Below are 26155 nucleotides of genomic sequence, written 5' to 3'. Positions count from 1 at the left end.
GAAACTCAGCCTGTCTTTAGGCTGAGCCCAAAGCCCCGTCCCTGCTGTTGCCCAGGCTGGACGGGGCTCTGAGCAACCTGAGCTGGTGAAGATGTCCCTGCTCATGGCAGGGGTGGCACTGGGGGACCTTTGAAGGTCCCTTCAACCCGAACTAGTCTATGATTCTCTGACACTGCACAGCTCCTAATTGGGACCTGGGGAGATGCCGCCCCACTCCCAGCTCCCTGCCCAGCACCTGCTGCGTCAGCAGCTTCCCCAGCCCCAACCCAGCAATAAAACCCTCCTGGGGCAGGGACTCGGCCACGGCACAGCATCAGCATCCCCTCCAAAGCTGGGGTGGCGCAGGTGGCCCTGTCCCCTGCCCTGTCCCCTGCCCTGTCCCCTGCCCTGCGCCCCAGGGACCACAGCGATGCCCACCCCGCAGCAGCGGGCACAGGGGCTGAGTGCTGGGTACCAGCTTCATCACAGAGTCATCCAACTGTTTGGGTTGAAGGACCTTCAAAGCTCCCCCAGTGCCCCCCCTGCCATGAGCAGGGACATCTGCACCAGCTCAGGCTGCTCAGAGCCCCGTCCAGCCTGGCCTGGGATGTCTCCAGGGATGGGGCATCCAGGGATGGGAGCCTGGATCAGGGTGCGAGTGGCAGGTGATTAGTGCAGCTCGTTATCTCCTGCCGATGGGGCTGCAGAGGTGGCTGGAGCCATCCCGTGTTTCCCAACAGCAACAAGGAAGGGACAAGGGAAGCTGCTGCTCAGGTCCCCACCTCCTCCTGCGAACCCCACGGCTGCCCCGGCCGGGCCCTTTTGCTTCCCTGTTGTTTTCTGGGCTTGTTTGTTTGCTGTGTTTGCTGACTCGGCGCAGCCCGGCCGCCCTCCTGACTCACCCCGCAGCTCGGGGCACAGCCCGGCCGCATCCTGCACGCTCAGCCGCGCTGCGCCGGGCTCTGCCGGAGCCACCTCGGTTCCATTGCGGAGCTCCCCAGCATCTCTGCTGGATGCACAAGCGTTGGAGGGGTCTGTGTGTGCCAGGAGGGTTGCCGTGAGCACCCCAAGAATTGCAGACAGCCCTCAAAACCATCTCCTGTGCTCATAGGACATCCCAAAATGCCCTGCAGGACCACCGGCAGGTCTGGGGTGTCGCAGGGACTGGCTCGGGCTCCGGGGCTGGTTCCTGCAGGTGGTTTCTGCTCAGCCCTCCCAGTGTCTCCTCCTCTCCCTGCAGCTCCCCAGCATCCGCGGGGGCCGAGCCCGGTGGTGCGGGACGTTACGGAGCAGCAGCCCCGGCTCCCCGGCCCCCCAGCATGGATTCACCGTTCCGGCACACCAAGTCCAGGGGCTTTGTCTCCAGCGCTGAGCTGAGCATGAAGCAAGCGGTGCCGAGCACACCAGGGACCGAGGGCAGGTCCCGCTTCCAGAAGGTCTCGCTGGTGTCGCGGCGGCTGGAGAAGACGGGGAGCGCGCGGGGCCGGGAGGGGAGTCCCTCCCGTGTCTCCCTCCTGCTGCAGGCCTGGGAGAGGGAGATCGTGGAGCAGACGGGATCCGGCCCCACCACCCTGACCCACCGGGAACGCTCCTCATCCTCCATCAGCCTCCTCAAGGACTTCACCGCCCACGGCCCCATCTTCTCACAGGTGTATTCCCCGGCACAGAAGCCCCGGCGGCAGGACGAGAGGGGGAAGGTGGGGACCGGTGCCAGCAGCGGTGGCATCTCCCCATCGGTGGGTGCGCCCGTGCACAGGGAGAGCTACGTGCACGGCACCCTGCTCCCCATCCGACCCCCTGAGTGTCCCGCGGGGGGTCCCGGTGCCGGTCCCGGTGCCCCGTGTGTGGCCGAGCGTGGCTGCGTCCCTGCCGTGCCCAGGGCCAGGCATGTCACCGTGCTGCGGACAGGCAGGGACACCGCCGGGACAGAGCCGGGGCTGGTGGAGGGAAGGGAAACCCAAAACGGGACCCATGACACTGCCAGTGCCACTACGGCCCCGTCGCCGCGGGAGAGCTGCGGGCAGGATGGTGGTGGCTTCGCTGGGGACACAGCGGGCAGCGAGAGCTCACCGGGCACCGCCGAGGGATCCCCCGGGGAGAAACACTTGCCACAAGCCGCAGCCACGCCAGTGAATGCAACCCTGGGAGATGGCGACAGGCTGGGGGACCCGCAAACCAGTATAACCAGCTCCCCGCAGTGTCCCTTGGAGGATGCTGGCAGCCAGGCTGGTCCGGGTGACGCGGGAGAGGGAAGCACGGCAGACGGGGACAACAGCATTTCAGTGACACCAACAAGGACAGACAGCCCCCCAGGAGCCAGTGTCACCCCTGAAACCCCCTCCTTGGAGGGGAGCAATGATCCTGGTGCCGCCTCCGAAACCCCTTCCTTGGAGGGGAGTGATGGTCCTGGTGCCACCTCCAAAAACCCCTCCTTGGAGGGGAGTGATGGTCCTGCTGCCACCTCTGAAAACCCCTCCTCAGAGGGGAGTGATGGTCCTGGTGTCACTCCCGAAAACCCCTCCTTGGAGAGGAGTGATGGTCCTGCTGCCACCTCTGAAAACCCCTCCTCAGAGGGGAGTGATGGTCCTGGTGTCACTCCCGAAAACCCCTACTCGGAGGGGAGTGATGCTCCAGAGCCTTCACCCAAAGCACCAGCGCCTCCAAAGGCTGAGGTTGAGTTGGACGGGGGTGAAACGACGGGGAACCCCCAGGGAACAACACGAGAGCCCGAGACCAGCCCAGACACCCCTGCCAAGCCCCCAGCCCCTGACCCCCCAGCCGAGAGCCCCCCGGATGCCACCGAGGAGGACCCCGAGCTGCTGGTGGACATGGAGATCTTCGTGGACACGCTCCGCAACATGGAGCCCTCAGAGATGCGGAAGGCGCCCAAGACCCCGCGGCAGCCCCGGCCGTCGTCGCTTGGCCGCTGTGCTGCTCTGCCCCCCATCCACGAGGACCGGGTGGCCCCCCGGGCCCCCATCTCCCTGCCCGAGGCCCTGCGCGAGCTGCTGGCGCGGGGACCGGCGGGGCGGCGGGACGAGAGCCCCGAGGAGGAGATGGAGATCGAGAACCCCTACCTGAGCCCCGAGGAGCGGGCGCTGGCGAGGACCCTCCGTGGGACACCTGGGGACAGCGCGGCCAGTGACAGCCGGGCAGAGGGGAACTCGCTCCTGGGGAAACTGAGGCAGGCGGGAGCGGAGGAAAAGGCCAAAGCGGCAGCCGGGGGTTTGTCCGAGCGGAGCGTCCTCTTCCGAGGGAATGTCCTCAAGGGCATGGCGCTGCTCTCCCACTTTTTGGAGCACCGGGCGGCCGCGGCCGACGAGCTCAAGCCGTACTCCCGCCTGGACAACAGCGTGCTCTACAGCCGCTTCATGGCCCCCAGCGCCGCCCCGCTCGAGCTGCCCGGCAGGGATGGGGGGGACACGGGATTGCCCACCCCCAGGGACCACAACGGGCTGGGACCTGGTGACCACCCCGTCCCTGAGATGGCGGTGCTGGAGGCCCCGAGTGCCGGCTGCGTCCCTCTTGTCACTGAAGAGCCAGAGAGTGTCATGGCCCTGTGCCCTGCAGATGTCCTGGTGAGTGATGGGGGGCTGAACCCCCAGAGTGCTCCCCATCAGAGGGGACATGGGGTGACAGCCCCCGGTGCAACAGGAGGGTGCTGCGATGGGTGGCGGGAGGTACCAGGATGGGCGACGGAGGGTACTGGGATGGGTGACAGAGGGTACCAGGGCAGGTGACAGAAGGGTACCAGCTCAAGTGATGGGCGGGTGGCACCACGGATGATGGGAGGGTCCCGGGGTGGTGACAGGAGGTCCCGGGGCGGGTGACGGGAGGCAGGTCCCCACGGTGCAGGAATGCTCGAGGTGTGGCTGCTCGGGGCGGTGGGAGGGAGCAGCAAACACCAGACGCGAGGTTGCGGCTGCGGCTTCTTTGGGCTGCGGGAAGATGGCTGGTGCAGCCGATGTCCCTCCGTGCTCCTCATGTCCCCTCGGGTGTCCACAGCAGGAGAACAAGGACGGCTTCAAGATCAACACGAGACCTGGCAAGGTACAGGGAGCATGGGGAGCCGGGCTGGGCTGGCCGGGGGGGACAGGGCGCAGTGTGGTAGCACCTGTCCCCTGTGTCACCCCTCCCAGATCATCCTCTTCTCCGAGGCCGGATTCGTGGGCCAGAAACGGGAGATTTGGGGCGACGTCCCTGATGCCACGTCCTGGGAGCTCTCGCACACCATCTCCATCAGGGTCATCCGAGGCGGGTAGGGGACGGTGACAGGGCGAGGACATGGCGAGAGGGCTCAGCCGGGGCCGCCTGTGCCGGGGATGGCGAGTGACCGTCTTGCCAGCGCTAATGAGAGCGGCTGCGATCCTGCGGCGGTGACAGGATTGACAGGACATCCCCACCCACACTCTGCCCCCAGGCTCCCGACGGCTGCGGGTAAAACCAGGATTTTTTTCCCCCAATAATTTGCTCCCACCCCGCTCGCAGGTGGGTGATGTACGAAAAGCCGCGGTTCCACGGGCGCAAGTGCGTTTTGGCCGAGGGGGACGTGGAGATCGACAACCCCTGGACGGCGTACGGGCAGAGCGGGGAGCCCCGCGGCAACCGGCCCTTCCGCATCGGCTCCTTCAAGAGGGTCGTACGGGTGAGCGCAGGGACCCCCTGAGCATCCCGCGCCCCCCGCGCCCCCACGCAGGGGGTACCAGACCCCCCGTAACGCGGCTCTGCCCCGCGCCAGGATTACCGCACCCCCGAGATCAGCCTGTTTACCGAGGAGAACGGCGAAGGCGCCCGGCTGAAGTTCACCGACTCGGCTGAGGACACGCGGACGCGGGGCCAGGCGCTCACCGCCGCCTCCATCATCGTCCACTCAGGATTGTGAGTGTGTCCGTGGGGCTGGGTGGGCTCCGGCACGGGCTGGAGCAGGTGAGATGCTTTCCCCATCTTCACAGGTGGCTGGTTTACTCCAAGCCTTTCTTTGACGATGACCCCTACGTTCTGGAGCCGGGCGGGTACCCCAATTTAAAGGCTTGGGGAGCGAAGGACCCATCCATCTGCTCCATGCACCCCATCAGGCTGGTGAGTGCTGGTTACTGGGGCGTTACTGGGGTGTTACTGGGGTGCTGGGGCCATGTCCAGCCCTGGCGAGAGCATCTCCCAGTGCCTCCCAGTTCACACCAGTGAGAGCTTGGTGTGGAAATGTGCCGAGCGTGGCTCTGGGAAGTGCTCCTGTGGGTTGGTGGTGAAGGAAAGCAATAAAATGTAGCAAGTGACAAGTGAAAGACCAGAGGAAATGGCCTCAAGTTGCGCCAGGGGAGGTTGAGGTTGGATCTGGGGAACAATTTCTTCCCCAAAGGGCTGTGGGGCATTGGAACAGGCTGCCCAGGGCAGTGCTGGAGTCACCGTCCCTGGAGGGTTGGACAGACGGACATGAGGTTCTCAGGACACGGGGCAGTGCCAGGGCTGGGGGAATGGTTGGACTTGATGAGCTTGAGGGGCTTTTCCAACCAAAATGGTTCTGTGATTATAAAATAAAGCCCAAAAGAGCTTGTTCTTGAATGAAGAAAAACCCAAAACCAGCTCAGGCTTTAAAGGGGGCGATCGGATGCTCCTGCACCGTCCCCTCCTGCCACCACAGCCTCACCGGGTCTCCTTCTCCTTCCAGGGCTGCCCGGTTGTGGAGAGGCCTGGGGAGCCGCAGGTGAGCACCGACCAGCCCCAGCGGTGCCGTGGGGCCGGGGCGGCCGTGGGACCGCGCTCACCCGCCCCGTCCCCACAGGTGCTGATCTATGAGGCCACAGGTTTCCAGGGCCGCAGCTTCACCATCAGCCGAGACATCTACGACTTGAAGCGCCTGCCCGGGCCAGCACTGGCCACCGTGGGCTCCCTGCGCGTCCTGGGTGGCTGGTGAGTGGCATGGGGTGGGCAAAACGACTGGGAAGGTGACGGTCACCCCTGGGACAGCTCCGGGGTGGCCACGGGCAGCTCGGGGGGGAGGGTGGCACCGGAGAGGTGTGGATGATGTCCCCGTGTCCCCTGGCACGTGGAAATCCCCCGGAGCCCTCACTGACACGTCTGCCTGTGCCGCAGCTGGGTCGGCTACGAGAAGGAGGGTTTCCGTGGCCACCAGTACCTGCTGGAGGAAGGGGAGTACCCGGACTGGAGGCACTGGGGTGGCTACGGCGACGAGCTGGTGTCCTTGCGGCTGATACGGACGGTGAGGGTGGTGGCGGCATCGCTCGGGGACAGAGCCAGTGCGGGCAGGGACAGCCAACCCCCCAGGGCCCACCCCATCCTCATCCCCCAAAGGGAGCCGGGCATGGCCTGAGACCCCCAAACTCCCCACACGCAGAGGTCTGGGAACCCAGAGCCGCTCCTGCCCTCCCTGGGGTCCCGGACCCCGGCTGCGGGCACAGAGAGCACCCGGCTCGCGGTCCCTTCCCCTGACAGACCGAGGGCCTCGGGGGGGCTCCTTCTCCCCGCAGGATTTCTCCGACCCGGCGCTGGTCCTTTTCGAGGCCATGGACTTCGAGGAGGGTGGGAGCGTGGAGCTGAGCGAGGCGCTGCCCGACACTCAGCTGGCCGGCTACGGCACCGTCACCCAGTCCATCCATGTGCTGAGCGGCGTGTGAGCATGGGGACAGGGGACAAGGGGGGCAGGGGGATGGACGGGGGGGGCGCTGAGCCAGCACCCATGTTTTCCTGGCAGGTGGGTGGCCTACGAGGGCACCAACTTCTCGGGTGAGCAGTACGTCCTGGAGAAGGGGGTGTACCGCAACTGCGAAGACTGGGGTGCGGGGGATTGCCGCATCGCCTCGGTGCAGCCCATCCTGCAGGTGAGAGCACCGGGGACACCCCCGCTTCGCCCTGTGGGGCTGGTGGGGGCCAGGCTGCGATGAGACCCCAACCAGCCCCGCTCTGTCTGCTTGCAGGTCGGGGAACACAACCTCCACTTCGTCTCCAAGGTCAGGAGTGGTGGATGGGGACGGGGACATGCCCCCCCGGGGGACACGGCTCCTTGCGGGGTGGTGACGATGCTTTGTCCCGCCTCACCGAGCCCCTCTGCTCCCCCTCCCCAGATCCTGCTGTTCTCAGAGCCCGACTTCTTGGGGGATCACGTCTCCTTCGAGGAGGACCAGGACACCCTGCCCGCCGCCTTCCTCCCACGCTCCTGCAGAGTCCGCGGGGGCAGGTAGGGTGTCCTGGCTGGGGACGGGGACACCACCCCGGCCAGCAGCCCCACAGGGTGTCCCCAGGAGGGAGGGTGGGACAGGGGTCCTGGGGGGCTGCAGGAGGGATGGATCCCCCCACAACAGCCCCATCAGCCCCTGCACGCTCCTCCCACCAGCTGGATCCTGTTCGACGGCCAGGCCTTCGCTGGCGAGCAGCACGTGCTGTCCGAGGGCGAGTACCCCACGCTCAGCGCCATGGGCTGCCTCTCCTCCACCGCCATCCGCTCCCTGAAGAAGGTCCCGGTGGTGGGTACCAGCCTTCCCTTCCCTTCCCTTCCCTTCCCTTCCCTTCCCTTCCCTTCCCTTCCCTTCCCTTCCCTTCCCTTCCCTTCCCTTCCCTTCCCTTCCCACCAGCGCTGGGGCAGAAACCCCCCCAGGAACCTCCTTTTTCCCCTCCCACGGTGCTGCCTCTCCAGCCCTTCTGCACCCACGGGCACTCGCTCCTCCCGCTTACCCCCCCGGTGCCTCTCCCCTCGTCCTGCAGTTTTTCTCAGAGCCCTCCATCTTCCTGCACGGGCTGGAGTGTTTCGAGGGGAAGGAGATTGAGCTGAACAGCGAAGTGCGGAGTCTCCAGGCCGAGGGGTTCAACAACCACGTGCTGTCCGTGCGCGTCAAAGGCGGGATGTAAGTGAGCCCTGGTCCTGCCCCAGCTGCTGGGTGGCATCTGCCTGCTCGAGGGGGTGACTGTGGTCTGCCCATCCCATCCCATCCCACCCCATCCCACCTCATCCTATCCTATATTAATCCAATCCATCCTGTTTTATCCCATCCCCATCCCATTCTGTCCTCTCCCATTCCATCCCACCCATTCTATCCTATCCCACATTATCCCATTCCGTCCCATCTCATCCCATCCCATCTCACCCCTTCTATCCTATCCCACATTGTCCCATTCATCCCATCTCATCCCATCCCATCTCATCCCATGCCATCTATCCCATTCTCTCCTCTCCCATTCCATATTGTCCCATCCCATCCTCTTCCATCTCATCCATCCCATCCCACATCATCCCATCCTCTCCTACCCCATCCTATCCCACCCCATCCTATCCCATCCTATCCTATCCCATCCCATCCCATCCTATCCCATCCCATCCCATCCATTCCATCCTACCCCATATTGTCCCACCCATCCCGTCCCCTCAGCTGGGTGCTGTGCGAACACGGTGACTTCCGCGGGCGCCAGTGGCTGCTGGACTGCACCGAAATCACCAACTGGCTGACGTACAGCGGGATCCAGCACGTGGGATCCCTCTACCCCATCCGCCAGGTGAGCACTGGGATGGGGACGCTGGGTGAACCCCAAAACCACAGCACATAGGGCCAGCGATGCAGGCAGCAGGGCTTTTTTTTTGGTGAAAAAAAAAGTTTCTCTCTTTCCAGAGACGGATTTATTTCCGCATCAGGAGCAGGGAGCTGGAGCTCTACCTCTCAGTCCCCGACGATGTGGAGGACATGAAAGCGGGACGCGTGGTGGTGTCCGGCCTCGGCGAGCAGAGCAGCTCCGTCTGGTACTACGAGGATGGGCTGATCAAAAACCAGGTCAGGGCTCATGTGTGTGACAGCTGGGGCTGTGGAGGGGCCGGGGGAGCCCCTGGAAGGACTGCGGCTGGGTACTCCCCACCCCACAGCCACCTTCGAGGGCTTCTAACAGGTTTTCCCAGCATCTGCCCTCAGCCTTGTCCCCAAAGACCAGTTGATTGTCTCCTCCCTGAGTCTCCTCTGGAGACCTGAAAGCATTTCTGTCTCCCCAGAGGGGTTTTCATCACCCTAATCATCCTCACCTCTTGCCAAGAGGTTTTTCCGTGTCCCATCCCAGAAGCAGCTGCGTTTACAGGGAAACCCCTTGGAGCTCCCAGCCTTTGCTCCAGGTGTTGGAGGGGACTGGGCTGACCCGGCCACCACTGCTCCTTGCAGGTGGCCCCCAACATGAGCCTGCAGGTCATTGGGCCGGCCGGGAAGGGCGCGAAGGCCGTGCTGTGGTCCGAGACCCGGATGCCACGTCAGACCTGGAGCATCGATTCTCAGGGACGGATCCACAGCCAGATGTTCGAGGACATGGTCCTCGATGTAAAGGGTGAGGCCTCAGCACCGTTCCCAAGAAACCCCAAAACACCGTGTTTGGCCGTGAGATGGGGCACCCACCTCCTCACCGCCATCAGGAGCGAGGTCTGTGCCCCTCAAACCCTCCCCTCGCTCCGCAGGCGGCCGATCCTACGACCGGGACCACGCCATCGTTTGGGACGTGGCTGAGGAAAGACCCACACAGATCTGGGACATACAGGTGCTATGAGGGGGGGACACGCGGCCCTCGCATCCAGAAGTGCCACAGGGCAGGACGGGGACACCTTGCCGTCTCCTGCCCCACGCACGTCGGACCCCAAACACCCCACAGCCCTGGGTGCGGGGGTGAAGGATTCCCACCATCACCATCCTTGTCACCGTCATCACCACCATCCCTGTCACCGTTACCATCAGCATCACCGTCACCATCACGATCCCCTGCACCACGAGGGAACCCCCCATCTCCCTCCTGGGGGGCCCCATATGTCGCTCACGAGGGACCCCCATGGACACGAACCTCCGGAGAGTGGCAGAGCCCCTTCCCCACCAGCGTCCCCCCCGAACTGTATTTATGTACGTGTGTAAGATATGGCCCCACTCGCCTGGGCCAGCTCTGGGTGGTTGGTGTCCTTGTCCTTGCACCGGCCACAGCCTGGCAGCCCCTATTCCAGGGGGGCTCACACCTTCCACCCCCCCAGCCCTGCACAGAGGGCCTGATCCTGCTCCCAGGGTGGAATCCCGGTGCCCTCTAGTGCTCACAGCCCACGGGCAGCACCGGGGACCTGGGGTTTGAGGAGGGGGCGCAGACCAAGCTGTGACCCCCTGAGAACCAGGGGGAACCCATCCTGCTCGGGGTGTTCCAGCCGTGTCACCCCCGGTGAGCTCTGCGTCCGCGGTGTTTGGTGCCCACGCCGCAGAGCTGCGTCACAGCCCACGTCACTCATCTTTGATGTCCCCGGGACAGTCTCCTTCACCTGGGTGAGGGCAAGAGCTCCCTCGGAACGTGACTCAGAGCCAGAGGGGACGTGGGGTGAGAAATCCCACACATGGAGACATCAAGAGCTTCTTGTCTGTCCTCACTGCTGGGGAGAGAAGAGGCTGCTGGCGAGGGCCCGGTTTGCTGAGCAGGTTGAGCCCAGTTCAGGGAGAGTCACCGTGTTTGGGCAGCTACCGCTGATCAACCCCGCGGCAAAACGGTGCTGTTCGGGCAGCGCCGTGTCTCCCCAGGAGGTTTCCTCGGCAGATTTGGGTGCACCAAGGTCCTTCAATCAGGTGTCTCCAGCGACTGCTCTGGCTTGTGGAAACAGCCGTCACAGAATCACACAGAATCCCAGAATGTCAGGGGTTGGAAGGGCCCTCGAAAGCTCATCCAGTGCAATCCCCCGCCGGAGCAGGAACACCCAGATGAGGTTACACAGGAAGGTGTCCAGGCGGGTTGGAATGTCTGCAGAGAAGGAGACTCCACAACCTCCCTGGGCAGCCTGGGCCAGGCTCTGGCACCCTCACCGGGAACAAGTTTCTTCTCATATTCAAGTGGAACCTCCTGTGTTCCAGTTTGCACCCATTGCCCCTTGTCCTGTCACTGGCTGTCACCCAGAAGAGCCTGGCTCCATCCTCCTGACACTCCCCCTTTCCATGTTGATCCCCATGAATGAGTCACCCCTCAGTCTCCTCTTCTCCAGCTCAGAGCCCCAGCTCCTCAGCCTTTCCTCACACGGGAGATGCTCCACTCCCTTCAGCATCTTCGTGGCTGCGCTGGACTCTCTCCAGCAGTTCCCTGTCCTTCTGGAGCTGAGGGGCCCACAACTGGACACAACATTCCAGATGCTTCATCAAATCATAGAGTAGTTTGGGTTGAAGGGACCTTCAGAGCTCGCCCAGTCCAACCCCTGGGCTGTGGCACCGCTGAGGCGCTCGGAAGCCGAGGAGGGACTATCAAAACACACAATCTCAGCGCGGCCGGGCAGGTAGGGACGTTACAGTGTGAAAATCCCCTCCATACAGCTCCACCCACATAACACGCACCCGCCCCATCCACCCCACGGCCGCGCCTGACAGGAAGTGCCACACCCCCTCACCCGCCCTTATATACCCCCTACCAGGCCGTGATTGGCTACTAGCGGGGAATTTGGCAGCACCGGATTGGTCGGGGATCAGTTGGGGGGGTCCGCCCGGCCTGTGGGTGGCGCTGGGCCCCGGGCCCGGCCCTGAGGCCCGTCCCCGGGCGTTCGCCCGGGGCCGGGCCTCAGGGCCGGGCCCGGGGCCTCCGGTAACTCGAGGCCTCCGGTAACTCGAGGCCTCGGGAGAGCCCCGATCTCCCCCGCAGGGCTCAGGCTTTGAAGGTCCCGGGGTGCTGGGGACCGCCCCCCCCGGTTAGCAAACCTGCAGCAGAGACGACCCAGAGGCCTCTACACCCGCACTTTATTTCCTAAGGCCCCGCAGCAAACCCGAACCCGGGGAGGCTCCAGGGTGCGGTTTTGAGGCTGAAGGGTGAGGGGGGAGAAGGACGGAGCTGGTCCTCCGTGCTGTGAGGCGCTGGGGCAGCGGGTGCCGTCCTGGGGGTGGCATCTCGGGGGGTCCCCGGGCTCAGCGCAGGCGCAGGGCGAAAGCTGCGGCCAGAGCCAGGGCGAGGGACAGGAGCGGGGGGCTGGCACAGGGCGGGCTCAGGCTGCGTGGGGGGCCGCGCGTGGTGGTGGAGAGGGCGGTTGTTGGGTTCACCTCTGCTCGGCCAAAGGGCTGGAAAAGAAAAGAAGAGAGTCAGCAATAAAATGGAGCAAGTGACAGGATGAGAGGAAACGGCCTCAAGTTGCGCCAGGGGAGGTTGAGGTTGGATCTGGGGAACAATTTCTTCCCCAAAGGGCTGTGGGGCATTGGAACAGGCTGCCCAGGGCAGTGCTGGAGTCACCATCCCTGGAGGGGCTGGACAGACGGACATGAGGTTCTCAGGACATGGGGCAGTGCCGGGGGTGGAGAACGGTTGGACTCGATGAGCTTCTCTTCCAACCAAAATGATTCTTTGATTTTAAGCCCAGCTCTGGCTGTGAAGCCAGATGAGTCCCAGGCACATCCACAACAACATCCCACCTCATTTTATTTATCCTCCTTTAATCTCTTTTCCTCCCCGCTCTGGCAGATGCTACAACTGTGGCGGGCTGGACCACCACGCCAAGGAGTGCAAGCTCCCACCGCAGCCCAAGCAAAGTCACTTCTGCCAGAGCATCAGCTCTGGGGGAACGGTTGGACTCAATGATCTTGAGAGTCAGTGAGGACTCCAAAGCAGAGCAGAGAGCAGCAGGGGGTGGAAACCCCCCCAGCACCCTCACAGTCCTTTCCCTGGAGTGGACACGCAGCCTCCCCTTCCCCCAGCAGCTTCTCCTTCCCCCCACACACAGAGTTACCATTGGCTTTGGGGTTTTCCCAAGGCGGGAAGCAAAGTGAGCTCTCCCTCATGTCACAGCCCTGTTTCCAGCTTTGGGCTTTTAGAAAGGGGGGGACAGAAGGAGAAGCTGGGGGGTGGTCAGTGCCTCTCAGGTCACTGTGAGGAAGCAGGAGAGTTGGGAGCAAAGGGGAGGAGGAGAAGAGACCCCTGACCCCTCATTCCCCCGCAGCTGTCGCAAGGCTGCAGTCAGTGTGTGAAATCCAACACAACCAGGATGGTGATTTCAGGGCGGCTTCCTTCCCTCTCTGAAGATCGGCACCTTCCAAATTAAGGAGTCTGCGTGAATCCTCCTGCCCTGGCTGCGCAGGACCAGTGTCGCTGGTGTTTTGGTCCTTCCCGATTGCGTGTTATGCCTGCGATCGGGGACCATAGCGACGAGCAGTGCCCTGTCTGCGGGAAAAGGGGCTCCATGTCCCCCTGTGAACCAGCCCCCATGCTGGTCACATTCCTCGGGTCCCTCCGGAGCCAGGACAGGGCCAGGGATGGGACCCCAACACCTTGCTCCACCCCCTCACAAACACTTTTGCACTATGAGGGGGTTTGCTTGGTTTCCCCAGCCACAGAGCGGGACTCCCGGGAGGTAAATACACCCCATGGAGGTTACAGCTGTGTGGAGTTTGTGAGCAAAACGAGCACAAATGCACAGGAAAAAACCATCCTGAGAGCTACTCCAAATAGCATCACTGTCCCCAAAAGTACTGGCACATTCGTCCTTCCCATGCACCTGTCCCCATCCAGGGAGAGCCAGCATCCACCCCTGCGGCTCTCGCACCGAGTGCGCCAGCAAAGAGGAAAATAACGTCCAGCAGAGAGAGGTGAGAGGAAACCACAGAGCCGTGTGCCCAGCCCATGTCCCCATGGCTGTTCCCAGCATCCCCAGTGTCCCCACACCAGCCACGGGCTGGGGCTCACACACAAAGTAGAGGCTGCAACATGGGGCGGAAAGCTAAGTGTGAAGGTTACGGATGTGAGTGATGCTCTTAAGTAAAAAAAAAAAAACAAAAACCAAAAAACTTAAAGCAACTTATGGAAGTATTTAGACCTTACAGACCACAGCACAAAGCCCCTGCTAAGACAGCCAGGGTTAAAGTCAAATAGAAAGTCAAATGCTCTGCTTTCCAGCTGAAAGCAGAAATTCTCCCACTGGTTGAACCCTGGAGCCGCCCAGACTGCCATCACCCCCACAGGACGAAGCTGGCAGGACCCCCCGGCCTTCGTGGGTGTTTCCCTTACCAGGCAGAGGACGAGCAGGGCGAGCAGGAGGAGGTGGGCGCACCGGGGGGGCTGCATGCTCGTGGCTCGGCTCGCGCTGTGCCGCGACGCTTTCTCGTCTGCTCACAGCGATTGCAGCCGGAGGCTTTAAGCGCGGTGGCGGCCCCATCTCACCAATCACACTTGCCTTCCCTGCACCGGCCCCGCCACCCCAAAGGGCTGTTTGAACCCACGGCAATTTGGGGAAGTTGCATCCGCTGCCAATGCTGCGAGGGAGAAGGTGCAAGACACAACATGGGGGATCTTGGGGCGGGGGATGATGCCGTACAGCCCTTTCAGCCTCGATTCTCCATCATCCAGCACAAGAGCAGCCGCTGCTGCCCTGCTCTCCTTTTCCCTCATCACAAAATACCACCTGCAGCATGAATCCGCCCCGGCTGAGCTCTGCTTCTCCCCTGTCCTCTGCCCCACGCCATGAAGGACAAATCACGGTTATGGGTTAAACCTCCCCCAGTTCAGTGGGAGGGTCTGCAAATTGCAGCCAGCGTTTCAAGAGGGCTCTGCATTGCACCATGTAACAAACCTCCTTCCCTGCAGCTCAGGACAGATGCTGGGTCTGAGCTGCCCCTCTGAATTTCAATTACATGCTTGGGGTACTCTGATCTGTGTTACGGATCTGCGAAACACTCCCTTCCAGCCCCCCAATATGTGTCACAGCAGGTCTCTGAGCTCCCCCACCGACTCAACTGCATGAGCAGGAAACAAGAGATATCTGTTTATTTAAGATGGTTTGAATTAAGTGAAGCTACTGGAATGCACTGCGCACATGCACCTGTTGTCTGATTTTGTGTTGGTGAAGCCCATCACGGCATAGCGAGCCCACCGCCAGCCTGTGGCTGGAGCCGAGAGGTCCTCTGCGGCAAAGCTTCACCAAATTTAGTTAATTTTAGCTCTTCATGGAAGAGTCAAAATGAAAGTCTCCTGGGGACAGCCAACATCCTATAAAAGGTGCTAAAAACGGGCCCGTTCCGCTCCTCTCCAGCTGGCGAGGCCAAGCTCTCCGGAGAGCAGAGCAGGACAGGGGAGGCGCAGGGATGGTTCCCTGCATGGTGGCGAGCAGCGGGTGGAGCACAGCGCATCAGCGAGGAAACGAGCACGTAGTAGTGCCCGGGAGAGGGAAAGCATTGCTAGAAAACAGGGACAACAGCAGCAGGTGAGATCAGGAGCATCTGTACAGTGTGTGACGCCTCAGGTCAGGCTGTGCCCCAGAGCTGAAGCTCAGGGCACACAAAGTGTGGCAGAGGAAAATCAGCGTGTGGTGCTCCCGCCTCGGGAAAGGTGTGAAATGCTCTTAAGTGACCACAGCTCCAAAAAGCACCGTTTTGCCGGGCAGGGAACAGACAGGACCCTCCGGCCTGGCAGGCGGCTCACAGAACGGAGCCTGCCGGCAGCCCGGGCCATCCTCCTAAGAAACAAACGGCGGGGGCTCCCCCCGGCGCACCCCTGCTCCACACGGTGCTCGGGGAGCAGCGGGACGGCCCCGCTGCGGCCCGGGAAGCCGGATCACCCGCAGCGCCGGCACAGGCGGCCCCGGGGAATCTCGCAGAGTGGCCGGCCGGGGCCCGGTAGCACCGGGACGGCAGCGGGTCCCATAGCGGCCCCGGTCCCAGCCCGTGTCACCCCCCGATCACCGGGGTCCCCGCGGGCCCGGTGGGCGCCGGAGCGGTGCATGCCGGCACGTGTAGTCCTGGGACCGCCTCGCCCTCCACGTGACCAGCGCTGAGCCAATCGCAGCGGCCCCCCCCGTCGCCGTGGCAACCGCCCGTAAACAAGATGGCGGCGGGGCGCTGAGCGCGGGGTGAGTGCGGCGTCAAAGGGGGAACCGGGGGATCCCCCCGCGGTTTGGGAGCCCCCCCCACACTGTGAGGGACACCCCAACACACGGCGTGTCCCCCCCAGCGCACGCCGGGGTGTCCCCAGCGCTGCCACCCACATCGGGCCCCCCCAGGGCCCACCCTGCCAGCGGGTACCGGTTACCACCGTTATTTTAAGTCCCTTTTCTGCCAAAGATCCTTCAAAAAGCCGATCGCTACCGGCCTTCTGGGGACCCACAGGGCCGCGCATGACGGTAACAGGCTCAGAAACAACACCGGCTTAAGGATTTTAACTGTTAAAGACAAGTTGTGGGCGCGTGAACACCCGCTCTGCACAGAAACCAAGGATGCAGGGACAAGGAAAACGGGCTGGTGAGAAAAATGTGCAGTTTAGGCTTTTTTGGACAGCACATTTAAAAAATATTTGCTCATCGAGCAAATCCCTCCAAAGTTAATGAACCTATGCTTTATTTTTACATATTATCCCCTCTTCTTTTTACTAAAAGGGCAGATCTGCCCAAGTTCATGGCCTCCACTGGTAAGGCTTTTCTTACCGTTGTACATGTTTTGCAATGATTTTAGCTTTTTCTTTCCAACCCGTGTCCCAAATCAGATAAGTAACAGAAGGTTTCCACATCCTCAGCAAGCCCCAGAGCACATTGGAGCCTCATCTATTTTTACAGTTCAGTTTTAGGTCACATCCTTCCTTCTAGATCTTAGAGCAAAAACTCCCTTTCCCCTCCCAATGAAGTTCGCCACTTCTGTTAATTCCAGAGTATTGTGCTTTTTGTTAAAATAGCTCAATATTACCACTTTTTGCCTCACTGTGCAGTGCAGGTTGCTCTGTACAAGTATTGTGGTCCTTTTCTGCCAGCCCTATTTTGTGTTTACTCTTCCCAGCTGCTGAGATTGTACCTTCCCTTGGGTCCTGGCTCATAACGAGCACCCACATACACTAATTAGCGTAAGAGTGTTTATGGGAGTGAATGGACTGGGCCGCGCTGCTTCCTCCTGCCCTCTATTTCCCTCAGCATAACCCCAGTATTTCTTTACCTGTTTTTGGAGAAGCCGTATCCAAAATATTGACCTGTTTTCTTTCTTTCATGCTCTTCATGCCTCTTCTCAGAAGATGCCAGCCTGTCTGCTGGGACACAGAATCCAGTGCAAGGCTGTTTCTCCTCCTGCACAAAGGGGACAACACTGAAAAAGAATATGCAGGGTAAAGACTCTCGGTTATTAGGGGATTATCCTTCATTACCACGCGCCCTTTTAGAGACGTAACACTTATTTGTGCTTTCAGGCACAGCTCATACAGACACTGAGCTCGTGTCCTCCATGATGCAAAAAATCACCTTGTTGGAGGAAACAATAGAGAAACAAGCCCAAGAAATCCAACTGAAGGTAAAAATCCTGCCCTTTACTGAACCTCTTCTATCCCTGGCTTTGGCGATTGAAGTCGCTCACATCTAGTGTGGGCTAAAACAAGTCAATCTGTAGCCCGCTCTGTTAATTACACAAACAAGCCTTTGCAAAGCAATAGAGCAATTGTATCAGTCCTGGGGGTGGGAGAGCGGACAATCCCTGCTGTGACTTCAAGACTCTTAGCACCTTTCACTGATATCATTAGCTGTTTGGCTTCAGACATTTTTTTGTTTTCTTCCTTTTACTTTCTGAAACAACAGCTGCTCATACAGCAGAGTCACCCTAGAGCAGACCCCTTTGCACTTGTTCAGCTTAGAATAAATACCTTATTTTTAATTTTTTTTTTTTTTTTTTTAAGAGGTGGCTGCAGAGATGCTGGTTTTGTTTCTAGATGAGCCCCTTGCTGCGGGTCAGAGCACGAGCAGGAAGCGCAGGGGCAGGAGTTTGTGTGTTTGTCTGCAGCTCTTGTGCAGATGGAGGAGGGGAAGATGTGGAGATGAAGTTCTCAGCGACATGGTTTAGTGACAGCATTGGGTTAATGGTTGGACTTGATCTTGAGGGTCTTTTCCAACCAAAATGATTCTATAAGACAGGTCAGTGTGCGCCTCACCTATTCCTGGAGCAGCAAGTTTATATCCCACCCCTCATTTGACTCTAATTAAGGTTTTTGTGAGGTGATACACCCTTTCTGACCCTTATTTTGCCTGTCTCTGAGTGGGGTGAGAGTAAGTACACCCCTGACCCCCCAGCCAGGACTGAATTATGCCTCAAGGTCCTGAAGGCCAAGAAACTAAACACGGTCATTATTTGTTCTGGTCCTGAAGGATAAGAGGATTGCTGAACTTGAAGAGGAGATGAAGATTCTTCAGAAGAGAGAAGGTAAATATTGTTCTACCCTTGAGGCCTTGCTCCTGCCTGCGGGAGAGCTACAGAGCTCCTGGCACTGCAGAGCGGCTCGGAGTCCTCCTCGCTGAGCCAGCCTTGCCTTAAAAGCCCAAGAGCCTCTCCAGCGAGTGGTATCAGTTACACACACATGGTACCGTTTGCCAAAGCAGACCTGCCTTTATACTCGCATCCGTTACTCGTTTTTTTCTGGTACAGTGCAAAACATTATTTCCTGACCTATTTTCTATGGGTGACGGAGTTTCCATGAGCACAGAGCAACCGCACAGGATGGTCAGAACAAAAAGAATGGTAAATACTGCAGAGTTCAAATGGGCTGGAAAACCAGAGCTACTCACAGCTAAGTGAAACCAAAAATCTACATGGAGTTTCAAACAGCATTACAGGTCTAAGCTCACTTGTCCCATGAGGCAGCCTAACTCTAAATTGAGCCCAGCTTTGAGTGAGTCACTGAAGGTTTTCCCCTCCATTTGGTTCCTTGGAATCCAGCAGCTCTCCAGCTGAGCCCAGACACGTTTCCTGCAACGGCCCAACTACCTTGTTAGCACAAAGCTGTGGTAAGTCCTCCATTTCCTGAGCAGAGAACACAAATACGTCCGTGAAACCACAAACATGTGTTTTGTACCTCGTCGCGCATTGTTCCAGCCAGTCAGCCTGGGTTTCTGGATCCAGCTTTAGTGGACACCTGCTCATTTTTTTTAAGAGGTCCCTTAAGACTGAGTAAGCCAAGCAATTCTCATTGTGTAATTGCAAACAGCACCGCTCACATCAGCTTCCCGCAGCATAAAACCTCACCAGTATCGTTCACAACTATCTTTTAGTCTGTCAGCATCTTTCTCGAAGTGCTGCAGGTTGAACTGTCAGGGGCCAGCATGCAGAGCTCGTGTTCAGCTCCTGCATCGTACGGGCTTGAGTTCGCTTACAGTGAGAGCAGGTGCTGCTGTCCTGCAACGTGGGTTATCTACAGCTTTTCTTTAAGGCTGTACATAGAAAAACCAACTCTTGCCTTTTCAGACGCTGCTGGCTCATCCACAGCAGAGGAACTGGAAATGAGGTGCCTTCAGCTGCAGGCCCAGGTCCGGGAGATGGAGGTGAGACACCTGCTTCACTTGCACCGAGACATCTGCGCCCTGCGTTTGAGGTCGTTGCTGTCCCGGGCTGCTTGGGCTTTTTCAAGCTGCCACTTTGATCATCACAATTCTCCACCTTGCCCCTCTGAAAAGAAAGAACAGGTTGGATGTGAGCTACAGGGCAGTAGGAGTTTGGCTTTTTTTTAATACACAAACATTTGTGCCTCCTGCAAGCCTCTTCGTTTTGATTTCTGGGACTGTAGAAACATTCTTTGCGGCTACGACAGTCTTGGGCAATTACTGTGGCACTACAGACACTTCCATTCTCCCTTTTACCTACTACTAGCAGAGCTACTACTTCTACTCTGTCCATGAGTTTGTCTGGCAGAGACGAAGAGCCCCACAACAACCCTTTTTCATCTCCCCTTCTGCTTCTCATGGTCGCAGCTGAGCACTCTCAGGCTTCCATTTTAGTTCTCTGAAGCTCTGGTCTACAGCAGTGACTTGTACTTTCCTCTTACAGCGGTTTCTAAATGACTATGGTCTGATTTGGGTTGGAGAGAGACATGAGCAGCTGGAAGATTTAGAATTGCTCAAGGATGAAGAGGAGCTGCCAGCAAGGAGTGTCTGGAAGCCAGGTAAAGCACCAGGACTCTTTGCTGAAGCAGCTATCCAGAAAGTTGGTATTTTGTAAATCTGTTATATAATTTGTAAGCCAGATATATGGGGAGAGCAGAGAACCCGCTGGCTCAGCCGTTTGTAAGGACACCCTCGTTGCAGCTGCTTCCTGAAGAGTTCACGTGCCCTCAACATTTGAAGCTTGATTGCCCTAATGACAGAGACATAAGAATGGGTGGAAAACAGAATCAGATGCTTTGTGTACATAGTAGCTGTAGTAACTTACCCACATTGTCTGGCTCCATCAGGGAGTATTGTTTGTCTTTCCTTTCAACCACCACGTGAGTGGTTTAATTGAAACCTGATTGTGCTGTATGAGGTCCAAGCATATTTGGCAATAACCTCTTAGGAAGTGGTAACGGAGAAAAAAAAAGAATAATACTTGGGCTGTACAGCCAATGCTGCTTCCTAACCACTATGCAAATATTAGCTAGCTAATCTTTCCCTCCCTTAGGTGCAGGAGGGGAGGAGATGAGCGAAGCAGTAGAAATAGCTTTAATTGTTTTCAGCTCACTTACCTTTTTTAAGGAAGATTTCCCCAACCCTGCTTTACCAAAGCATAAAAAAGCAGAACAGAAAATACCAAAGGTATTTTCTCTTTCATTTCTTCTTCTCATTTCATTTTTCTGCCCCATCACAACTCTTTTGTTACTGTTTCACCCACCACCCTCCTCCAGCACCCAGATAAACACCCTCAGCAGCGTCCCAGCAAGAGCGAGCAATCTGTGGGTGGCAAGCAGTGTTTACAGCAGCATCTCTTCCCCGATCCATTGATTCAATCTAGTTAATTCAACCAGTTAAATTTCTCACTCTGTGTGTTTCACAGCACCTCATTAAGGGATAACGCAACCTTTCTGAAATTGCAAAGAAGCTGAGTGGTGTCTGTAAGGAGCTGGCTGCATCCCTCGCTAGCTCGGGAGTTCTATCAGCTTTCAGCAAGAGGCTGTTTCCCTGCTGCCCTGCCCTTGTGGTTTTGCACACACCCATGTAAACCTGGCAGCGCTGCACCACAGCAGCGACATTGCACCACACTTTGCGAAAGTGCAAAAGGCAAAGCACGGAGAGGCAACACAGCCAGCCCAAAAAATGTTAAACACAAATGCACCGCAAATTCACGCAGAAGTGAAAGCTGCTCAGCTGGCATCCCCTTCCCCTCTAACTCAAATCCCTCTGCCACAGGTGATGCAGTTGTTGCCAAACACCAGATTGATTTTGATTTAATCTTGGAAAACGTGAAGGATTTGAATGTGCTGGCCGGAGAAGGTATTTCTCAAATCGAGTACACGTCTGGGGGCGCTCGGCTGAGACAGCCGGACCCCCTCCCTCTGACGCTGTATCAAAATGGGATCGTCATGTTCAATGGACCCTTCCGGCCCTACAAAGACCCGTCCACACAGGTAGGGAAAGGTCTGTAAAGGAATTTAGACTTGGACCCATCCTGCTGTCTCTCACTAAGCCTCAGGAAAGGGCAATGTGTAGGAATAGGGGCTGGGAGCTCATCTCAGGCCTAAAAAGGAGCTCCAGCTTCTTACCTGCGCTCCCATGGTGCCTATAAAGATTAAAAATTACTAAGCAAAGATGGAGATTCTGGGTCTTTGCAGACTTTTTGGCACAGCAGTCACCATTCAAATAGGAGCAGCCCAGAAGGAATATCAGTCACGAGATAAATAGGAAGTCTAAGGTATGACCATGAGCTCTCACTTTGTTTCAGCAATGCCTGCAGGATATCATGGATGGCTACTTCCCTTCGGAGCTGCAGAATCGCTACCCAGACGGCATCCCTTTGCAGGTAAGCGGTGCAAAAACCCTATTCGTCAGCTTTCTGGAAGAAATTGCTCTCTTGCTTCCCAAGAAAAATTGTTCAGATTTCTTTCACCAATCTGCTGAATGCTCCCCACAGCAAATTAAGTTTCTGAACAAAGCGTATATGCAGCTTAATTCTGTGCCTGTGCGTGTCGGGGAAATGGTGGCTGCGAGCACACCTGCTAGAGCCGTTACAGGAAACAAGTGAGCCTTTCGGCATTCGGACTGAACAGTTTCTCTGCCTCTTGGCTTGGAACAGGACTTGTAAGAGCATAGAAGGCTTTGTAGAAGAGAAGGAGTACGTGCAGCCTTTGAAGAACTCTGTAACAAAAAGGAGAAGAACAGTTCTCAAATAGTTCCCCTGGAAAAGTTTTAAAAACAGTTTGAACAAGTATCTCTCAAGGAGGATGTCGGGAGAGTTCATTTAGCCACAATTTAAATGGATTTGGCCACCTGAGGCTCTTTTGGGCTCCACTTTTTGATTTCTCAGAAATGGCAAAAAGCCAAGGCCATATTTTCAGGCAGAAAACAGGCAGAGAGCCCTCAGAGGACTCTAATCTAGGTCTTCGAGTGCATCCAAAACGTAAGCAGGCACAACCAGAGGGGTGCACCTACCCGCTCTGCGAAGAAAACAGGGCACAACTGCACGGGCGAGCGGTAGGTCAGGACAGGCAGAGTGAGCTGGTAGGTGTGGAGGTGCCAAAGTCGGATGGCAGGAGAATTGAGCAAGGCTCTGGGGGCTGTGGTTCCCCGTAATCTGTGCATAACTGGCCGCGTCTGGAAGCCACTGTAATCTGGGGTAAACACAGACACAGAGTGCATCCACCCGAGATAAGGACAGTCAGTGTAAGAGGAACATAAGAGGAACCCAGACAGAAAAATTGCCCCTATTTATACAGCCTTCCACACGGTGGGGGGCCTTGGGATAGCGCTCTGCCTTCCAAGTCATAGAATCCCAGAGATTTGAGGGTTTGCTTTGTTAGAGAGTCTGTAGGAGCTGAAAATGCATTTCATCGAGTTTGGACAGCTGGGGCAGCACCCAAGGAAGCAGCTCGCTTGGTTTCATTTGGGGTTTACAACTCTTGGTTATTGTTGCTGTTTATTGTGCTCTGATGCAGTGAGAACAAGCTCGTGCAACACTCAGATTTGCTTATGGCTCTTGGCCTTAATTCAACAGGTCACTGACAGAAGGCACGAGGTATTTCAGGAGAGAGACCCTCCAGGGAGTTTTCCTGGCCATGGCCAAGTGGTTGGCCATTCAAAATCCAGCGAGGTGCAGGAAACCACTGAGATCCCAGGTAAATTCTTAAACCTGTCTTAAAAATGCAGCTACCTCCCAAAGAGGAGAGTCAAAACCTTACCAAGATCCCTGCAGATCTGGTGATGGGGGCAGCTTGCAAACAGCTTTTGGTTCTCATACAAGCTTATTCCGTAGCGACGCACATCTTCCAGCCAGACTGATCTTAACTGTACAGAATATGGGACAATTCCTTTTCAGACTTTCATAGAAGAATATGGGACATAAGGCCAGGCCACAGATTCCTGATTTTGCTTCTGCTTAAGCAATACCTGTCAGGGTTGGAAACTCAAATGCAGTCAGTCATATAGACAAAAAATAGTGGGTTTGTGCATGCATAACTAAATAACCTGAACACGTGCATTGCGACACCTTTCTATTCATATAAAACTGTACCACTTGCTCGTTCATCTCAAGGCCAGTCACAAACAGAAGCTATGCTCCATGTTTCCTTTGTCCAAGTAGTAAAAAAAAAAAAAAATATAATAATTGTCCAGTGACACCACAGAAAAAGGAATGGACACCCACAAATACACCCTCACAAGATGAAAAATACTCGAAGTCTGTAAAAATTGTGATAGTTCACAGCAGGGCTAACCAGGGCTCTGCCTGTTGTGTGTCCCAGCTGTGTGCTGAGCAGGCTGCGCAGTTGTTCGCTGTTGATAATCAAACATTTAGTGGCCCAGAAAGTGGGACAAGCTTCAATGGGGAGACAGCCAGGCCCAGCCTAGCTGGGGAGGTTAGAGCTCTCCCTGTCGGCTGCTGCGCTCTCACGTTTCACCAAATCAGCCTATTCTGGGGGAAAATTGTTTGTCAGGAAGGTTACACATGGACACATCTCCTCTCTGCTCTGGCAGGTCCCAGAGTCTCCTTGGAGCAGTTTCTCAACAAGCTTTCCAAGCCCTCAAAACACAGAGGAGAAGCGATGGGTGTCCGAGGCTCAGCCCGAGAAGCACAGCAGGTATGAGTGAACCCCAAACACCCCCAGGATGAGGCCAGCAGCAATTCCATGGGCTCAGCACCCTGCACAGCACTAGCAACCCCTTCCTTGAGCCTCTCTCAGCTCTGCAGAACCTCCTCCTCCTCCTCCCAGAAAGGCTCCACCAGAGCACACATGGCACTTTGGCACCTGCTCCTGGGCTGCCTGGCCCCGGTTGCTCCCTGTGCAGTGGTGACACTCACCTGGTTTGGTTTCAGGGTGCTGGTGGGGTGTGGAGAAGCAAAGAGATCCTGGTGGAGACACCCAGGCTGGCTGCCCTGGAGAGGTACGGGCACAGCCCCTCCATCCCTGCCCCGTCAGGCTCCTCTTCCATCACTGAGGGGTTCTTTCAGGGGTTTCAGCTGAGGAAGTAAATAGTCTCGCCCAGTTTATCTGATACCTTAGAAATAAATAGAAAACAGTCCAAGTTTGGTCTTTGGGGAAGATAGCAGGTTTACCATGAATAATTCAGTTATCTTTTACATCTCTAACAACTGCTGCTATTGTTCACAATATTACTTACTGCTGTGAAATACTTCTACCAAGAGCAAGCCAAGGCCCAAGAGTTTGAAACCATCTAAGCAGCTGTTTATAGTTGTGTTAAATGAGAGAATCCCTCCAGGAAACTGATGCCCGAGTGGGAGGTCGCACTAACAGCACTTTTCTACTCAGTCTTCTAGCAAGACAAGACCCAAATAGCTAATGAGAAGGAAAAAAAAAAAAAAAAAGCAGATTATTTTTAATCAAAAAAGTAGGGCGAAGTACTTACCAGACAGCCCTGATCTAAAATGAAAAAGCTAAAAAAGGTCAGCAACCCTCTTTCCAAGGCACCTTTAAGCAGGGAAAGCAAAGCAGCAGGTTGGTCTGTGGGTTGGTCCACTTCCCTATGGTCAGACAGAGCCCTTACTCCTCAGCAGACAGGGTTTTCTAATCTCCAGGGTGAAGACGGCTGAAGAGGCCGAAGCTTCTGCCCCTGATGTCTGCACCCTCCGCGTCAAATCTGAGAGCGGGGAGCAGACGTACATTGTGAAGATGCTGGTCACAGAGACCATAGGAGACCTGCGCCAACACCTTGCCCATGCCAGGTAGGCTCAGGGCCTCCTCCCCTCCCAGCTCCATAGAGCCCCAGGGAAGGTTTCTTGGGCCTTGGAGAACAGGAGCAGCCTGAACAGACCAGCCCGAGCCGAGCAGGGCCGAGGGTTCCAGCTCTGGGAGCTGCCGGGCATGCTCTGCTGCTTTGGCTCCAGCACCAGAGATGCTCTCTGGGCAGCACTGCCAGGGTCACGCTTTGCTCAAATCATTTAATACCCACCTTTGCCAAAAAGCTGATAAGCAGCAGAGATAAACCTCTTTTGTCCTCTCAAATTTGCCATCTGACCCAGGCCCACCACTGCCTTTGCCTCCTTCCAGCTGCTCTGCAGCACTCACCTGTTGCCACTGTTCCCAAAATGGTGCAGCCTGGAAGCAGAGCTGCAGGCTTCGGCTCAGATGATGGATCCGCTGCTGGATAAACACCATCCTTTGCTTATCCAGCTTTATATCTGCATGCATTTAACACTGCCCAAGGGCTCACACATCCCTTTGGGGACAGCTGGAGACGGCTGGGGAGACCCCTTTGCTCTCCTCTCTTCACTCTGGCCTCAGTCTGAGCCCGCACTGAGCGCACGGCTGTTGGGATGCAGGAGCCTCCCTCTCCGCTGCAGCTGCGCAGCCTGGAACAGCCGCTCCGTGCCTGGCTGGTTGCAGTTTGGGCAGAAAGCCCTTTTTTTCTGCTGGGCCTGTGCTTGTGAAACCATCTCTCCCTCTGTTCTTACATAACCGCAGCTGGATCAGCCGAAGCATCTCAGCAAAACCTTAGGGGATCCCGTTGCGTAGGAAAGATTGTGCTGTTTTTTCCTAGGGGTGGAGACTCAGATTCATATGAGATCATCAGTACCTTTCCCCAGAGGGTGTACACAGACAACTCCAGGAGCCTGCAGGAATGTGGCCTGATCCCCAGTGCCTCCTTGCTGCTGCAGAGAAGAGACCCCTCCCAAAAAGAGGGGACACAGCTGCAACCAGCTTAACAGGTCCCAGCAAGAGCTGCTCCCCCAAACTCTGTGAGAGGAAGGAGCTGCCTCACACCCTGTTAAACCTCGCCTGGCTGGGAAGAGAGGAAAGGGTTGTCTTTCCAGATTTAGTTTCATTGTGCCGTTACCTGGGA

At 57.4% G+C, this 26155-nt stretch overlaps 2 protein-coding genes across 2 annotated transcripts; both read left to right on the top strand.

Moving 5' to 3' along the window:
* The first annotated feature begins 1298 nt into the window (after window positions 1-1298).
* On the top strand, window positions 1299-9827 carry CRYBG2 (crystallin beta-gamma domain containing 2). Its single transcript, XM_065650687.1, has 19 exons — window positions 1299-3557; window positions 3985-4029; window positions 4119-4237; window positions 4468-4624; window positions 4718-4857; window positions 4932-5058; window positions 5645-5680; window positions 5759-5886; window positions 6070-6196; window positions 6465-6607; window positions 6689-6815; window positions 6912-6944; window positions 7059-7171; window positions 7328-7457; window positions 7696-7835; window positions 8358-8481; window positions 8595-8753; window positions 9129-9288; window positions 9416-9827. The coding sequence occupies exons 1-19, from the start codon at window positions 1299-1301 to the stop codon at window positions 9502-9504; spliced, it is 4356 nt and encodes a 1451-aa protein (XP_065506759.1). The 3' UTR covers window positions 9505-9827.
* Window positions 9828-15020: 5193 nt separating this feature from the next.
* On the top strand, window positions 15021-26018 carry UBXN11 (UBX domain protein 11). The gene is made up of 15 exons (XM_065650320.1): window positions 15021-15139; window positions 15349-15589; window positions 15672-15784; window positions 16307-16338; window positions 17101-17201; window positions 18047-18101; window positions 19140-19216; window positions 19719-19833; window positions 21053-21270; window positions 21585-21662; window positions 22854-22974; window positions 23831-23934; window positions 24171-24238; window positions 24891-25037; window positions 25853-26018. The coding sequence occupies exons 1-15, from the start codon at window positions 15021-15023 to the stop codon at window positions 26016-26018; spliced, it is 1755 nt and encodes a 584-aa protein (XP_065506392.1).
* The last annotated feature ends 137 nt before the right edge of the window (window positions 26019-26155 follow it).

This window comes from Caloenas nicobarica, chromosome 23 (genome assembly GCF_036013445.1).
Source record: "Caloenas nicobarica isolate bCalNic1 chromosome 23, bCalNic1.hap1, whole genome shotgun sequence".
NCBI classification, from domain to species: Eukaryota; Metazoa; Chordata; class Aves; order Columbiformes; family Columbidae; genus Caloenas; species Caloenas nicobarica.
Note: the sequence above shows the minus strand (reverse complement) of the source record. Positions and strands in the feature narration are given on the sequence as shown.